The sequence below is a fragment of the Oryx dammah genome, unplaced genomic scaffold, assembly GCF_014754425.2.
Source record: "Oryx dammah isolate SB20612 unplaced genomic scaffold, SCBI_Odam_1.1 HiC_scaffold_21, whole genome shotgun sequence".
Classification (NCBI taxonomy): domain Eukaryota; kingdom Metazoa; phylum Chordata; class Mammalia; order Artiodactyla; family Bovidae; genus Oryx; species Oryx dammah.
This window is the reverse complement of record NW_024070205.1, coordinates 49,995,728-50,014,126: the sequence shown is the minus strand read 5'-3', so window position 1 is coordinate 50,014,126 and position 18,399 is coordinate 49,995,728. Positions and strand designations below refer to the sequence as shown.

The following is an 18,399-nucleotide window of genomic DNA, read 5'->3' as shown; positions in this document are numbered from 1 at the left end:
AAGAGGAGAGTGAAAAAGTTGGCTTAAAGCTCAACATTCAGAAAATGAAGATCATGGCATCCGGTCCCACCACTTCAAGGCAAATAGATGGGTAAACAGTGGAAACAGTGACAGACTTTATTTTCTTGGGCTCCAAAGTCACTACAGATAGTGACTGGAGCCATGAAATGAAAAGACCCTTGTTCCTTGGAAGAAAAATTATCACCAACCCAGACAGCATATTAAAAAGCAGAGACATTACTTTGCCGACAAAGGTCCATCTAGTCAAAGCTATGGTTTTTCTAGTAGTCATGTATGAATGTGAGTGTTGGAGTATAAAGAAAGCTGAGCGCCGAAGAATTGATGCTTTTGAACTGTGGTGTTGGAGAAGACTCTTGAGAGTCCCTTGGACTGCAAGGAGATCCAACCAGTCTATTCTAAAAGGAAATCAGTTCTGAATACTCTTTGGAAGGACTGATGCTGAAACTGAAACTCCAGTACTTTGGCCACCTGATGGGAAGAACTGACCCATTGGAAAAGACCCTGATGCTGGGAAAGACTGAAGGCAGGAGAAGTGGACGACAGAGGATGAGATGGTTAGATGGCATTACTTACTTGATGGACATGAGTTTGAGCAAGCTCTGGGAGTTGGCGATGGACAGGGAAGCCTGGCATGCTGCTGTCCATGGGTTCGCAGAGTTGGACATGACTGAGCGACTGATCTGAACTGACTGAAGGAACATTTGCTGGACTTCTCGATGGTTTAGTGGTTAAGATTCCTCACTTCCAGGACAGGGAGTGAGCTTCGATCCCTGGTTGGGAAACTGTTAGATCCTGCATGCCTTGCAGCGCAACCAAAAAATAAACTTAAAAAAAATGAATAAGAAAGAAACTTTTGCATGTTGCCTCCTCTAATGCGTATGTGTCTATTACTTGTATTACTGCTAACTTTTTGTATTTTGAATACAGTATTAGGTACATAAGAGTTTAAAATTGTTATTTTTTAATGACTTTAACCTCTTATTGTGGAATAATCATCATGAGTAATTGTTAACATAGCTACAACAACTTTCTCTTATTTATGATTCATCTTTTCCTAATATTTTAACTTTTACACTAATCACTGGAAATCAGTAGTTGCTTGTTTACATTTCTGAATTTTTTTTTCATTTGATCTCTGTGATCCATTTCAAGACTGTTTATATTTGATCTGTCATTTTTAGAGCCTGTCACAGGAGTGTTTCTAAAGCTATCTTCTTGCTGTGTTGCCAAGAACCCCCATACATTTCTTAACTTTACTGTTAGCATGCTAGTTTTAGCCTTTCATCAATTGAAGTGATTTTCTTACTGCTTTTATTGGCGTCGTGCCTTCCTGCCATGAGGAGCAGGAGAATAGTGGGCATATGAGAGTTACTTATTTTAAAATTTATGTTTAAGTTTTGGCCCAAAATGGAGCGTCAGTTTCTAGAAGTTGGAGGTAACTATGCCTTCTCCTGCTGTGGGAGAAACTGAGAAAAATATACTATCATTTGTCTTTTGCTTTCAGGTATGCTTACTGTTATTAGATTAGTTTTTGATAAATCATAAATAAATTAATCTGACTCTTAGCTCGTATATCTGCTCACTGGGAGTGAATATCATACTTTAAAGTGGAAAACTTGAAACATATCCAGGGACTTCTGTGATGGTCCAGTGGTTAAAAAATCTGCCTTGTAGTGCAGGGGACATGGGTTTGATCCTTGGTAGGGGAGTAAAGATCCCACATGCATCAGAGCAACTAACCCCTTGGGCGGCAACTAGAGAATCTGTGAGCTGTGAAGATCTCACATGACACAATGAAGATCCTGTGTGCTGTAACTAAGACCTCCTGCAGCAAAATAAGTATATATATGTGTGTGTGGTTTACATATATACACACACACTTATTATATATAGCATATATATAATATTTTATATATGTGCGACCCCATGGACTGTAGCCTGTCAGGCTCCTCTGTCCATGGAATTCTCCAGGCCAGAATACTGGAGTGGGTGTCTGTTCGCTTCTCCAGGTGATCTTCCCAATCCAGGGATTGAACCTAGGTCTCCCGCATTCTAGGTGGATTCTTTACCATCTCAGTCACCAGGGAAGCCTATATGTATATAGGCTGGGAGAAGAGAGGCAAGAATACGGTTCTTTTTGTTTTTTGAATAGTAAGATATTTACATGCTTTTCTCTAAAATTACAAAAGGATACACAGTAATCCCAGCCACCTAAGCTTCCACACAGTACCCAAACAGTGTTAATAATCTCTAGTGCATCTTTCCTAAGACTTTCTGGGACATACTGAGCAAATACACATGTATGTCATTGCCACCCCTCCCCCCCTTTAAAAAATACATGCTGTCATCCATCTGCAGCATATTTTTAAAAGTTATTTAGTTTGGAATTCATTTCCTGATAGTACATAAAGAGCTTCCTTATTGTAATCATTGCATGATAGTTCATTATGTGGATGTACCAGTATTTGTTTAACTGCCTTCGCTTAGTGAACATTTGGGTGGTTTTAATCTTATGCCATTTCAAACACTGCGATGTATGAGTAACCACCCATTTTACACAAGTGCAAATTTATTTTGTAAAATCCTGGGAGTAGAATTACTGGGTGAAAAGTGTAAGTGTTAGGCAGTTGTGTTGGACTCTTTGTGACCCCATGGACTGTAGCCCACCAGGCTCCTCCATCCAGGGAATTCTCCAGGAAGGAATACTGGAGTGGGTTGCCATTTCCTCTCCCAACTGGTTGAAAGGATATTTGCAGTTTTAATTTTGATAAGGCATATTGCCTTCCATATATGTCTCACTTTGTGTTATACCCTTTAGTTAGACATTTATCCAGTTGATTGGTGAAAATGGTAATATTAATGTGATTAGTCTCACTATAATAGTAGAATGCATCTTTTCATGAAGAGCTATTTTATGAAATTAGAATTGCCAATGTTTTATGACTGTCTCTTCTATTTCAATATTATTTAATCCTCTCGCTGTTTCTGTTACTACTTTGTGATTTTTGTTTTATCATTTAAATTTTTGATGCAGCTGAAATTTATTTTGGTTCAAGCATTTTGTAAGCAGATTCCAGAATATGCAAAAGTAGAATAGTACTATAGTACTATGAAAATTCCATATACCCATCCTACATCAGATTTAACAGATACAAGATTTTATTATACCCACTTCATCTATTTCTTTATATTAAAATTAATGATTAGATGTTCATTCATCTTCATTGTCTATATTTTTCTTTCTGTAGAAATGGTGTGCTCATTTTTTAACACTCCCCAATTTTTTATTTTGGGGGAAAAACTACCTCTCTTAGATACTCAGGTTATAACAACCACACTGTCATGCCTGTTCTGGTAGAAAAAGGAGTGCAAGGCAATTTCAGATGTAGATTTTTAGGTAGTACCCCTAAATGTTTTACTTATTTTCACTATTGTTTTTATAAGTTTTGTAGAATATGTAAAATATTCTAGTCAAACAATAAAAATTTTAGGGTCCTGAACTGCCAACAGTGGGATTTGCTTCCCCAAGAAACTTTGTATCTACAGAAAGTCTGGGACAGTGCTGCTAAAATTTCCTCAGATGCATTTTCATTATGAATACTAATTGCTGTAACTTGGTTCATGTATTCTGTGTTTTTTATTCATGTCAGTTATTTATTTACAAGTCGTTATTTCAATTTTTGTGATTATTTCAATAAAAACTATAGTTAAAGCTTTTGGTAGGGGGTGCTGTGCCTGGTCTTAGTTGTGGCATGTCGGATCTACTTCCCTTACCAGGAATGGAACCTGGGCTTCCTGCACAGGAAACGCAGAGTCTTAGCCACTGGACTATTAAAATCAAAGTTACCTATTCACTTAAAATTAGGAATGATGACTTTTTTTAGAAAATTATTCCTATCTTCTTGCCATTTTTTATTCTACTCCTCCTTCTGCCTTGACACTTATCAGTACTTCCAAAAATTCTACATGTGAGACTAATCATTGTTAATCTTAGTATGTGTCTTTCAAGATATTTTGTTATTTATGTAAATACATAAAGACTTACAGGCTTTGTCTATTGGTTTTTAGAAATTCTTATTATTCATGTTGATTTTTACTTATCAGTGTATCATGAGACACATTGCTTCATTTAATGACCTATTGCTCACAGAAGGATGTTTCAGCAGCTCCACTTGGTTTCTAAAACTGTCTGATTTGACCTAAGTTCTCCAATCAGATCTTGCTGTAGATAAGCCAAAATCTTACTAAGAAAATTTGCTAAGCTAAGTCCTCTACTTTCCCATAAACACAGTATGCTCTTTTTGTCTCTAGGTCTTTGCTCATTTTCTTTTCTACTCTCCTCATGCTCATTGTCACTTTCTTAAGAACCTCACTTGAATATTTCAGTTCTGTCCAGATCGCATTAGATTTTTGTCTTCTTGAACTCTTGGGTTCAGATGGTCCCTGACTTAACGATGCTTCAACTTATAATTTTTTCAATTTTAAAATGGTACAAAGCAATATGCATATATGAAGTAGTAACCATAGTTTGAATTTTGGTCTTTTCCTAAGCTAACTATATGCAGTATGATTTTCTCTTAATGATGCTGGGCATCGACAGTGAGCTGCAGCTCCCATTTACCCACATGATCATGAGAGTAGACAACTCATACACTCAAAACCATTCTCTATCCAAAAACAATTCTGTTTTTTATTTTCAGTAGAATATTTGATAAATTACATGGAATAGTCAACATTTTATGATAAAGTATTTAAAGCTGCCTTATTTTCTTTAGTACTTCACAGTGATTAGTATTCAATAAAATTTTAAAGTACTTTTAAATAATATGTACATAGTATCTTTTGGGGCTTCCCAGATGGCTCACTGGTAAAGAATCCACCTACCAGTGCAGGAGATACGAGTTTGATCCTTGGGTCAGGAAGATCCCCTGGAGGAGGAAACAGCAGCTCACTCCAATGTTCTTGCCTGGGAAATCCCATGGACGGAGGAGCCTTGCAGGCTACAGTCCATGTTGGTCACAAAGAGTCAGGCACGACTAAGATGCATGCACAAAGTATCTTTGGGATTCTTCAGATGGATGTCTTGTTTTGAACATTTTAAATGGCTTTTCTAAAACTAAACCTTGATAAATATTGATTTCAGGTGCATGGTGGAGGCCTGGACTTTACTGCGACAACATTCTAATAGGTTGAATATAGAGGAGCTGCTCAAGCATACATATGAAGTCTGTCAGGAGATGGGCTTAATGGAGGATTTACTGAAGCTACCATTCACAGACACTGAGCAGGTAAGGATTTGTCAGTGTAAACTTATATCTGGAAATTCAGGATAAGTTAATAGCTTACAAATGTATTTTGTTCTTCCTAGGAGTGTTTGGTGAGATTTTTACAGTCCAGTGCGAGTGTTCAGAATCATGAATTCCTTTTAGTTCACCATTTGCAGCGTGCCAATTATATTCCTGCCTTGAAGCTGAACCAGACCCTGAAGATTAATCTTATGGTACAGTTGAACTTGTCTTATTATGGGGGGACAAGAGAATAGGGAAAACAGATGACTTCATTATAGAAGAGTTTTGTATAATCTTAAATTTAGAAAATCCTCACTTTCTGTAGCAGAATTGACAAACAGGATGTTGTTACTTATCCAGTTCTTTTATATGTGCCATTTCTGTTAAGGTATCTGCCCCACAGTCTTGCCAGACTAACTACTTTACTCACTCAGGGAAAATAGCAATTGGTAGAGGACAACAGTAGGAAATAAATAGTGCAAAAAGCATGGACTTTAGGGGTTGGACTAATTGTTCCTTGGCTCTGTGGGCTTAGACACACTCTGAACCTTGGTTTCCTTAATTGTAAAATGACAGTATCTTTTGTGAGGATGCACAGAGGTATGTGTGATGGAACATGTTGCTTAGTAAATGAAAATCATTGCTTTTATTAGTTGTAAATAATCAAGGCTGGGAAGGAGAGACTTGGAATTTACTGATGGGTAAGAATTGATGAAGCAGTTAGGTTGTGTGTATTATGTCTTTGGTTTGGAAGAATGGGTATGTAGAAAGGAGGAAGGTATTCTTGTGTATTCATAATTATATTTTAAATGTAAATAATAGACATAGCACCTAACATTTTTGAAGATTAAATTTTTACCAGTTATGTTATGTTCTATAGAATGATCGTGATCCTCGTTTGCGAGAGAGATCAGTGACTCGAAATTCTATACTAGACCAATATGGAAAAATTCTTCCTAGAGTCCAGCGAAAATTAGCCATTGAGCGAGCAAAGCCTTACCATCTGTCAGCATCATCAGTTTTTCGAGAAGGTAAGATTTCATTGAAAAATGTCCTAAAATATTGTGCTAGAAAAGATATTGAATGATTATCTTCTGAAACCTTTGTTATCTTCTGTTTAGCTCAATTTTGCTTTGATTCATCACAGTGATGCTTTGTGGTTTTGTTTGTTTGTTTTTTAATTGGTTGTTCTACCCCAAGAAATCGAAAGCTTCCTTAGAACTTTTAAACTTTCTAGTTTATTTAGTACAGAGTGACAGAACTCTTTTGATTTCATTTGAAGACTGCTGACTTTTAGAAAACATGTAGAATAATTATTTCACCATCTCCTAAAAGCCAAAATTGTTAAATTTCTGCACATATATTGCTAAGCCAAATATAATTTGAACTACTCATGTTTTGTTTTCTCCAATCACTTTGCCATATTAGTCTATCTGCTTTAAAATCCTGGTGTTAGAGATGAAATTAAATACTACCTTTTTTGTTTCACAGTTTCTAGACCAAAACCGTTATCAGCAGTTCCAAAGCAGGCTGTAACCGGGACTGTGTTAACAAGATCTACTTTCATCAATAATGTGTTATCTAAAATTGGAGAGGTCTGGGCAAGTAATGAACCTGAAAATAGCATCTCTGTCTACAATAGGTATGTTTTTCTTACACCTTTTATAATCATGCTACTTGCTAATCTTCCCTGGGTTATCAGCTGCATTCATAAACAATCCAGCCTTAGAGCTTATTAGTGTATGTAGGAAAAATGTTTTGTGTTGTCTACTTTTCTTGCAGGAAGAACATTCTTTGTTCCTAAATTTGAAACCAGTTATATTCATTGTTATTTGTAAATAAGCAGAATATACATGGTGAAAAAAAGATAGTCCACTTCCCATCTAACCTCACTCACCTTCTTGCAGTGTTTGTATTGATAATTTAGTCTTCTTTGTGATACATAATCAAAAGTTAAATTTTTATTTTCTCTGTAGTCCTAAAGTAGAGGAACCCTCTCCTGTAGCATATTCTCTCCCAGATCCAGAGCTGCCTGAGGCATTTGTTGGAACACCAATTACAAAGGCATCACAAAGAATTTCTAGGTAAGAATTTATTTAATCACTTTTAAAAGACAGTGTTAGACAAGACTTACACTGATACAATATTTGTCTTAATTTCACTTACTTCAGTTAGTAATGATATTCTCTAGGTTCATCCATGTTGCTTACAAATGGCAATATTTCATTCCTTTTTTTGACTAGTTCCATTTTATATATATATATATATGTATATTATATATATGTCCATTATATAATGATTTTTTTAAGGAAGCTCCATTCTGTTTTCCATGGTGACTATACCAATTTATATTCCCACCAGCAGTGTAAGGGTTCTCTGTTCTCCATACCCTCTTTAGCTTTTATTATTTGAAGACTTCTTGATGATAGTCAGTCTGACCAGTGTGAGATGATACTTAATAATTACACTATAATTTTAAAATTTTCTTTGAAGTCTTCATAAATACTGTTTTAAATTATTGAAGGAGTTTTTAATGCTTCCTTTAAAAAAATAATTTGGGCAGTTTTATAGTAATTTTAAGGAATTTTACATAAGCTGATCATCTACTTAGAATTTTGCTTAATGATTTCAGACTGCTTAAAGAAAAACAAACTTTGTTGTATTAAAATCATAAGCAAAATAAATTACTAATTTGTTTTCTTTAATCTCTCTGATTCAGACCCATGAATGAAGGTTATTTTTTGTAAATCCCAGCTAATCTTGGTTGGCTTCTAAAAACTTGCTCCTGTTTAACTGAGCCTGCTAAAATGTCTTAAGTGGCTTTAGTACAATAATCCTTTTATTTCTTAAACCTATGGTTATTAGAGTAGTAAATAGTTAAATTGAAATTTTGTATCCAAGATGGAACTGTGGTTGTTTATTTTATTTAAGGCATTGGAGAGTGGAGAAGTGTTCATGATCATCAATAGCAGAGTACAAAAAGTATCTCTTAATGTATTGATTCTTTCTCTTTAATAATATGACCATAATTGTTGAAAAATTTTGACTTTTTACAGTTTATCCAAGACAGAATGACATAATGTTGTTGAAATAGTTTTGATACTAAGAATAAAGGTACTCAGAATAAGTTCAGTTGAGTTTAGTTGTGTCCGACTCCTTGCGACCCCATGAATCGCAGCATGCCAGGCCTCCCTGTCCATCACCGTCTCCCGGAGTTCACTCAGACTCAAGTCCATCGAGTCTGTGATGCCATCCAGCCATCTCATTCTCGGTCGTCCCCTTCTCCTCCTGCCCCCAATCCCTCCCAGCATCAGAGTCTTTTCCAATGAGTCAACTCTTCATATGAGGTGGCCAAAGTACTGGAGCTTCAGCTTTAGCATCATTCCTTTCAAAGAAATCCCAGGGTTGATCTCCTTCAGAATGGACTGGTTGGATTTCCTTGCAGTCCAAAGGACTCTCAAGAGTCTTCTCCAACACCACAGTTCAAAAGCATCAATTCTTTGGTGCTCAGCCTTCTTCACAGTCCAACTCTCACATCCATACATGACCACAGGAAAAACCATAGCCTTGACTAGACGGACCTTAGTCGGCAAAGTAATGTCTCTGCTTTTGAATATACTATCTAGGTTGGTCATAACTTTTCTTTTAATTTCATGGCTTCAGTCACCATCTGCAGTGATTTTGGAGCCTCAAAAAATAAAGTCTAACACTGTTTCCACTGTTTCCCCTGTTTTCCCATCTATTTCCCATGAAATGATAGGACCGGATGCCATGATCTTCGTTTTCTGAATGTTGAGCTTTAAGCCAACTTTTTCACTCTCCTCTTTCACTTTCATCAAGAGGCTTTTGAGTTCCTCTTCACTTTCTGCCATAAGGGTGGTGTCATCTGCATATCTGAGGTTATTGATATTTCTCCCGGCAATCTTGATTCCAGAATAAGTTAATAACTTAAAAACAATTGGGCTCAACCCATTTGTAGTGTATATAATTGATAATCTTTTCGAATTAGGAAAGGATTTTCCCTTTTTTGGGTTAGATTTTATTAAATTGAGGTTCTTTTCCTTTATTACCATCAGGAGATGGTGAGAAGGTTGCTTCAAATAGAAGTCATTATCACTGACATGGTTTTTTTTACCAGTAGTTTTGGTTTTTTCCTACAAGTCACTTTATCTCAGTTTCTTTGTACTTGAAAGTGAAAGTGAAGTTGCTCAGTCATGTCTGACTTTTTGCAGTTCCATGGACTGTGTCGCCCACCAGGCTCCTCCATCCGTGGGATTTTCCAGGCAAGAATACTGGAGTGGGTTGCCATTTCCTTTCTCCAGGAGATCTTCCCGACCCAAGGATTGAACCCTGGTCTCCCTCATTGTAGGCAGCTGCTTTAGCATTGAATAGGTCTGCAATTCAAGAAGGGAGAGATAATAAGTGTTCAGGCCTACTAATGGCCTAAGGACTATTATGAGAATCCTTTAAAGCCAGTGTTAACATATATGGAATAGAGCTGATTGAGGTGTGAATATTTACCTTTTATAAAAATCATTCCACTTCTTGCTTCTATATTTTTCAAATTGGGTGTGCGTTAGTGTAAGTAAAATTTAATGGATTGTGGCTTAGCATAGATAATATCAATGGACACTGAATATAGTAAGGCTAAATGCCATTTTATGTAATTCATGTTTTCTATATGTGTATAATCTAAAATGTATTACCTACTTGGATCATGGTCAAAAAGTTGTTGAGGAAATAAAAGACCTAATGTGATATCTAACGCTTTGTTCAGAAAACAATCAAAATTTTTTTCTTCATATCTTTTTAAAATATAACTTAAACACATCAAGTCTTGTTAGTATAAGAATTTTGCTCTTACTCAGTAGGTATACCACTTGTTGCACAGACCTTGCTTCTGAGAAATAATCTTTCCTAAATAGGCACCTTAAACATAAATTTCAGCCTAATGCAAGGCATTTAACAAAATACCTATTTGGGATAGCTCAATAAAAAAGTGAGCAAAAGTTTACAAATATATAATTTGAATGCAAATGAAGTAGAGAAGGAAAGAAGAATCAGAAGACAACAAAGAAATGTCTAGCAACCTGACTGAATATTTTTGGTTTGGTAGAAATCTCAGAGCTGTGCTTAGTACAGAATAACAAATGCAAAGATACTGTATTTAGAGGAAGAAAATACTTCCTGTAAATATTTCCCCACCACATAATAAGTTGTTTTGAAGCACCTATGATTTCTGTTGGTCTGCCATCTCTTGCAGCAAAAATCTTGAACTTAAAGGATAGAATGGCAAAGAAGGCATAGCAGCAAGAAATTATTATTTCTGGGCACCAAACTTACTTTTCTGGTTATTCTCAGGTGAATCACATAGGCATCTTGGGGTAGTGTTTTTGTTGCTAGGAATGTAGCCGTAAAATAAACTATTAGGAAATTGGGAAAGGAGTGACTGTATGTTTATAAATGGTCCACAAAAATCGTAATCTGAAAATTTCACCTTCAAGTTTATTTATTTGTAAATTAGGTTTTTAAGCTGTTTGGACTATGCATACTTAATACAAGTCATCTCTGAGATCATTTTTATCATCTGATATGATAAGAATGTCCAGGACACTGTAGAAAAAAAAACCATTGACTATAGTCCTGGGATTCTCTTTTGCTACTAACCTCATTAATTTGAGAAAATTAACATTTCCTTTGGTTGCTAAGTGTAATGATCAGAACTGTAAAGGTAAATAAACCAGTATTCATTATGAACATTTCATGTAGGTGAAAGGCATTTCTGTGTTGAATTGCAGTGAATGGCTTGCTAGGGAAGCGTTACATTGTTTTCTTGAGTGCTTGAATCATTAACAGTTTGTCTTCATTTGAAAATAAATGGTTGGCACATAGAGGGGCTCAGTTGGTTAAGGGAGGGAGGAGGGCTATAACTCCTTTTGAGGGAGTAGGGAGCACGATTGGAGAAGGAAACGGCAACCCACTCCAGTACTCTTGCCTGGAAAATCCCATGGATGGAGGAGCCTGGTAGGCTACAGTCCATGGGGTTGTGAAGAGTCGGACACGACTGAGCGACTTCGCTTTCACTTTTCCATTGGAGAAGGAAATGGCAACCAACTCCAGTATTCTTGCCTGGAGAATCCCAGGGACAGAGGAGCCTGGTGGGCTGCCATCTATGGGGTCGCAGAGAGTCCGACACGACTGAAGTGACTTAGCAGTGGAAGCATTATCAAATTGCTATCTAGGTTTCATAATCCTCTTTTTTCACTACTGAATTAATTCTGATTCTTGAAACTAAGGGTGGCATTACAGATAGTAATATACTTGTCTGAATTTATATTTTCATATGGTTATCATATTTACCAGTGAATATAGAAGTTTGCATAATTAAATGGGATACTAATTCTTTTTGTTTCTTCAGTATAACTCAAAATATGTTACCAGGATTTTTCTTTTTATATGTATACTGTGATTACAGACTGCTGGATTTGGTTGTTCATCCTGTCCCCCGGCCCTCTCAGTGTTTGGAATTTATTCAGCAAAGCCCCACAAGGTCTCCTTGGTCCCTGGCATCTAGTTCATTGCCAGTAAGTTCACAATTAAAAGGATCACGTCAGAATGCCTCCAGGGCTTCAGAATTACATTTACTTGAAACTCCTCTTGTTGTTAAGGTAAGTATTATATTACATATCTAGCATCTAGTATTCATAGTGAAGCTAGGAAGTTCCTTACAAATAGCAGAGAAAAATGAAACTATTTATAATCAACATCTCTGGGTAATAGGGTTTTAAGCCTTTATTTTCCCTTTTTCTGTGGATATGTTTCCAAATGCTTACTGTATTATAAATTAGCCTTTTTTCTTTGAAAAATGCTTTCATGTTCTTGTGTGGTTTTTTTGTTTCTGATACCATTTTGCTATTCCTTCATCAAATACTTTCTCATTCTTAACATTTTTTTAAGTTTTGTTTTAAAATTCTAGCTCCTTCAGTAAAATTATAAAGTGTTACTCTTTCCTACTATCAGTAGGAAATTGCTTTTTCCTTCACCCTTTCTGATAAATTACTAGCAGAGAAACCACAGATAAACTTGTGATGACTGGTAGCAGTGGATTTTTACCTTCCTGTTGGAAAGCCATTTTCACATACGTTCTCTGCAAGTTCCTTGTCCGGTATTCTGGATTGAGTCCCAGAACTTTTTATTATTTTTTCCTTAATTGTTTCTGGATATCCAGCATTTAAAGTGAAGCCAAGGAATTCTTATTTTTCAAACTGGTTAAAAGATACTTCAATAAATGCTATTCCTAAAATAGTTATTAAAAGAAATTGAAAAGGTGGTTGCTAAGATTTAGTTCCTAATATTTAATATCCAGTATAGTATTTCTTGGAGAAAGCGATGGCACCCCACTCCAGTACTCTTGCCTGGAAAATCCCATGGACGGAGGAGCCTGGTAGGCTGCAATCCATGGGGTCGCTAAGAGTCGGACACAACTGAGCGACTTCTCTTTCGCTTTTCACTTTCCTGCATTGGAGAAGGAAATGGCACCCCACTCCAGTGTTCTTGCCTGGAGAATCCCAGGGACAGGGGAGCCTGGTGGGCTGCCGTCTCTGGGGTCGCATAGAGTCGGACACGACTGAAGCGACTTGGCAGCAGCAGCAGCAGCATAGTATTTCTAACTTTTTTCTTCTATAGAAAAACACTCATACTTTATATAATCTGCCATTAAGTTCAAATGAAATTAAATGAGGCAGTAATTTTGTACTTGCTACCAAAAAGAATCTAGGAAAAAAATCAATATAATCTTATGATGGATTTAATGGAATTTAATAATCTAATAGGATCCAGTAATTTGTTTACGAGTCCTTTAGAGGAGAGGTTAAGTGAGGAAATTGTTTTTGCTAACTAGTTCATCTGCTAATTATTTGTAATCATTGTAGTAAACCATCAGAATTCTCATAAGTAAGTCAGTTACTATTGGATTCATGTAATGGAATTACATTTTTTCTAAAACATTCTTAAAATCAATCTTATTAATTTAGATTACTACTACTAAGTCGCTTCAGTCGTGTCTGACTCTGTGTGACCCCATAGACAGAAGCCCACCAGGCTCCCCCGTCCCTGGGATTCTCCAGGCAAGAACACTGGAGTGGGGTGCCATTTCCTTCTCCAATGCATGAAAGTGAAAAGTGAAAGTGAAGTCGCTCAGTCGTACCCGACTCTTTACGACTCCATGGACAGCAGCCTACCAGGCTCCTCCATCCATGGGATTTTCCAGGCAAGAGTACTGGAGTGGGGTGCCATTGCCTTCTCTGTAATTTAGATTAGCTTGCTATAATTAAACTAGATTCTGTTCATCACACAGTATCATCTCTTTCACCTTCTAAAGTTTTCTAAGTGATAGTTAAATAATTTATCTTCTATCAGCACTTTATTTTTTAAGTTGAACTTAAACCTAGGAATAATCAAGCTTTAGAATGATTATGGATGCAATTTTATGTTTTGTAGCCTTATAAATAGAAAGCTCTGAGTAGAATTTTATGTTTTCTTTCCAGTAATCTATAATAATACTTATTGATGTTTTTATTGGAGATGAGAATATAGCCATCATTGCCACTCATTTGGCTCTGTCTGTCCTTACGTAAGTGTCTTTTACAAACACTAATGGTGAATTCCATTTACTCTGTGTTATAGAAAGCTAAGACTTTGGCTATGTCAGTTACTTCGTCTGGATTTGCCGAGTTCACTCCTCAGTCCATCCTAAGGTCTGGTCTTCGAACGACACCTTTAGCATCTCCCTCTCTGTCGCCTGGAAGATCTCTTAGTCCTCCTTTACGACTCAAAGAAACTAGAATTTCGTTCATGGAAGAAGGCATAACCACGAAATGGACTGCTGGAGTAAGTTTGATAATAGTTGGAACAAAAGGACTTCTTAATAATATATTAAGCTCCTATCAGTGTAAATGATATCGCTATAGATTTTTATATACAGTCTTCCAGATAGTCATAAAATCAGAAAACATTAATTCAGAGAGAGACTTTAGGGCCTTGGCTAAGCCAAACCTGTCATTTACAGGTAAAGAAAATAGGGCTAGAAGCACCAAGTTAAATTGTCTATAACCACATAGTTACTTGATGGAAGAAACGAGACTGGGATTAAGATCCGTGGTTGGTTTTGTTTGTTTTGTGCTGTCTTTGTTTTTTAACCTGTACTGCACTGCTGCTCTCAGTAAGTTCCTAGTTTGTTGTCTGTTTGGGAGGGTATGTCTGTAGAGCTTCACTATAGGTTAATAGGAGCCCATTGGTGGTTCCTGGGCATCATGCCTATTCTGTATTTTAGTCTTTTGGAAGTACTGATCTGTTACCAATTAGAGAATCATTAGCAGTCATTAACTTTTAATCATCAGTCTGAGGAGAATGAATTTAGAGTAATAAATTTTGATGGAGAAAAGAATTTGGAGATAAACAGATCATAGAAAGGGTGGGTATGATTGGGATGGATAAGTTAGACTTAACTGATTAAAAAATTTTTTTTTCTCCACATCTTTACTTGATAGACTGTAGATGACAGCAAAGCAAAAATATGTATTACTGCATCTTTACATGAGTGTGGAGCTCCAGCAGAAACTGAATGGCTGAAGAACAAAGATCAGACAACATCTTTTCCCCTGGATAGCCCTGAAAAGGAGCATCAAGCAATGGATGTCAGATCACAGGATACAACTTCACAAAGTTTGGAGAAACTGGATGTGAGCGTAGAAAATAGCAATACTTCCACCAGATCAGACCAGACTACCTTAGAGTATCAGGATGCTCCATTACCAGAAGACTTTGAAGATATTTTGATAGCCTCTAAGTCAGTGAGCTCTTCCACTGAACTGATTACTAATTTAACTGAACAGACTGAGAAGAACAGTGATAAAGATACATTTGAACCAGGAGTGACTCCTCCAGAGCCAGAGAAACAAATGGGTAAGGACTCATCCCAGATATTCAAAATGGCCGTTGATATCCTTCAGTAAAATTTGGAATAGAAGTTTTTCTACTGAAGAAAAGCAACAGGGTTAAATAATTACATGATCATAGCACAGTAGGTTCTAGCCATAGTACACATATCTTATTCTTTCCACTTACAAACTTTGATTATAAATATGTATGAGGTTTGAGAAGAGGAGAACTTAATGTGTCTTCTATTTTCATTTGGAAATGAAATTTAGAAAAGAACAGTAATGATTAAGGAAACAATGTCAAATATCAGTGTGACTTAAGGTCTTCCTATAGTTATGAGAAATAATAGTACTACCTTTACAGACTACATTAACTTATCCATCCAGCAGCCTCAACTTTCTAGAAAGCTGCTTAGAAAACAGGAAGTTCATTCTGCTCTCCATCCCTACCTCCAAAATAATCACTAGAAAGTGAAAATAAATGTTCAAAGATCCATGAATTTATTGTCTTTATATTCATTTATCAAAAAATGTTTGAGCCCCTGATTTGTGCAATGGACAGGGTCCTGCTTTGTGTGTGTGTTAGGTATTAAGGATAAATAAAGTAGAGGATAAAGAATAAAAATGTGCTAGAAGGTAAGGATAAACTAAGTAGACGTGGCACTTGCCTGCATGTAATGTAAAGTCTAGTGAGTGAGTGATAGTTGCTCCGTCATGCCTGACTCTTTGCAACCCCATGGACTGTAGCCTGCCAGGCTCCTCTGTCCATGGAATTATCCAGGCAAGATGACTGGAGTGGATTGTCGATTAAATCAAACAAGTATGTACAGTGCAGTTTGATAAATACTATGCTGGGAGACACAGTAGGGACCAGTGGAGCACAAGAAAGGGGAGAAACTTTGCTTAGAATTGGTGGATCAGAAAACTTAGTCTATTTTTATCTTTATTACTCCTGAACAGATTTAACAAGCTTATTTAAAGATAATTCCTATTTTTAAATCTGTAAAACCAGTGTAAAAATGTGTGTCATAGTGGTTTCTTTGGGAAAATATTTTCTGCCTAAGCTAAACTAAGGTTTCTTAAAATGTGAATCCAGTGAAGTTGGGGCTAATGTTGTCTTTATTTGATAAACATACACATTATTAACTGGACATGGAACAACAGACTGGTTCCAAATAGGAAAAGGAGTACATCAAGGCTGTATATTGTCATTCTGTTTATTTAACTTACATGCAGAGTACATCATGAGAAACACTGGGCTGGAAGAAGCACAAGCTGGAATCAAGATTGCCGGGAGAAATATCAAAGCTCAGATATGCAGGTGACACCACCCTTATGGCAGAAAGTGAAGAGGAACTAAAAAGCCTCTTGATGAAAGTGAAAGAGGAGAGTTAAAAAGCTGGCTTAAAGCTCAACATTCGGAAAACAAAGATCATGGCATCTGGTCCCATCACTTCATGGGAAATACATGGGGAAACAGTGTCAGACTTTATTTTTCTGGGCTCCAAAATCACTGTAGATGGTGACTGCAGCCATGATATTAAAAGACGCTTACTCCTTGGAAGGAAGGTTATGACCAACCTAGATAGCATATTGAAAAGCAGAGACCTTGCCAGCAAAGGTCCGTCTAGTCAAGGCTATGGTTTTCCCAGTGGTCATATATGGATGTGAGAGTTGGACTGTGAAGAAAGCTGAGCGCCAAAGAATTGATGCTTTTGAACTGTGGTGTTGGAGAAGACTCTTGAGAGTCCTTTGGAATGCAAGGAGATCCAAGCAGTCCATCCTAAAGCACATCAGTCCTGGGTGTTGTTCATTGGAAGGACTCATGTTGAAGCTGAAACTCCAATACTTTAACCACCTCATGCGAAGAGTTGACTCATTGGAAAAGACCCTGATGCTGGGAGGGATTGGGGGCAGGAGGAGAAGGGGACAACAGAGGATGAGATGGCTGGATGGCATCACTGACTCAATGGACATGGGTTTGAGTGAACTCTGGGAGTTGGTGATGGACAGGGAGGCCTGGTGTGCTGTGATTCATGGGGTCGCAAAGAGTCGGACACGACTGAGTGACTGAACTGAACTGAACACGTTATTAATTGCTCTAAGAATTGCAGTTCAGTTGATCAGTCATGTCTGACTCTTTGTGACCACAGGGACTGTGGCACGCCAGGCCTCCCTGTCCATCACCAACTCCCGGAGGCTACTCAAACTCATTTCCATTGAGTCAGTGATGCCATCCAACCGTTTCATCCTCTGTCATACCCTTCTCCTCCTGCCCCCAATCCCTCCCAGCATCAGGGTCTTTTCCAATGAGTCAATTCTTCGCATCAGGTGGCCAAAGTATTAGAGTTTCAGCTTTAGCATCAGTCCTTCCAATGAATATTCAGGACTGATCTCCTTTAGGATTGACTGGTTGGATCTCCTTTCAGTCCAAGGGACTCTCAAGAGTCTTCTCCAACACCATAGTTCAAAAGCATCAATTCTTTGGCACTCAGCTTTCTTTATAGTCCCACTCTCATATCCATACATGACGCCTGGAAAAACCATAGCCTTGACTAGACGGACCTTTGTTGGCAAAGTAATGTCTCTCCTTTTTAATATGCTGTCTAGGTTGGTCATAACTTTTCTTCCAGGGAGCAAGCGTCTGTTTATTTCATGGCTGCAGTCACCATCTGCAGTGATTTTGGAGCCCCCAAAAATAAAGTCTCTCACTGTTTCTACTGTTTCCCCATCTATTTCCCATGAAGTGATGGGACCAGATGCCATGATCTTCGTTTTCTGAATGTTGAATTTTAAGCCAACTTTTTCTCTCTCCTGTTTCACTTTCATAAAGAAGCTCTTTAGTTCTTCTTCACTTTGTGCCATAAGGGTGGTGTCATCTGCATATCTGAGGTTATTGATATTTCTCCCAGCAGTCTTGATCCCAGCTTGTGCTTCTTCCAGCCCAGCATTTCTCATGATGTACTGTGCATATAAGTTAAATCAGCAGGGTGACAACATACAGCCTTGACGTTCTCCTTTTCCTATTTGGAACCAGCCTGTTCCATATCCACTTCTAACTGATGCTTCCTGACCTACATATAGATTTCTCAAGAGGCAGGTCAGGTGGTCTGGTATTATCTCTTTAAAAATTTTCCAGAATTTGTTGTGGT

General features: G+C 37.3%; 1 protein-coding gene across 2 annotated transcripts in view; it reads left to right on the top strand.

The window, feature by feature from the left end:
* Positions 1-18,399, top strand: part of AHCTF1 (AT-hook containing transcription factor 1) — an 88,413-nt gene that overhangs the window by 52,691 nt on the left and 17,323 nt on the right. For both annotated transcript variants that reach the window (XM_040263622.1, XM_040263623.1), the window contains exons 22-29: positions 5,165-5,309; positions 5,390-5,521; positions 6,190-6,340; positions 6,801-6,951; positions 7,286-7,393; positions 11,785-11,977; positions 13,995-14,198; positions 14,858-15,272. In XM_040263622.1, the coding sequence (XP_040119556.1) occupies positions 5,165-5,309; positions 5,390-5,521; positions 6,190-6,340; positions 6,801-6,951; positions 7,286-7,393; positions 11,785-11,977; positions 13,995-14,198; positions 14,858-15,272 (1,499 nt within the window). The remainder of the gene's footprint in view (positions 1-5,164; positions 5,310-5,389; positions 5,522-6,189; positions 6,341-6,800; positions 6,952-7,285; positions 7,394-11,784; positions 11,978-13,994; positions 14,199-14,857; positions 15,273-18,399) is intronic.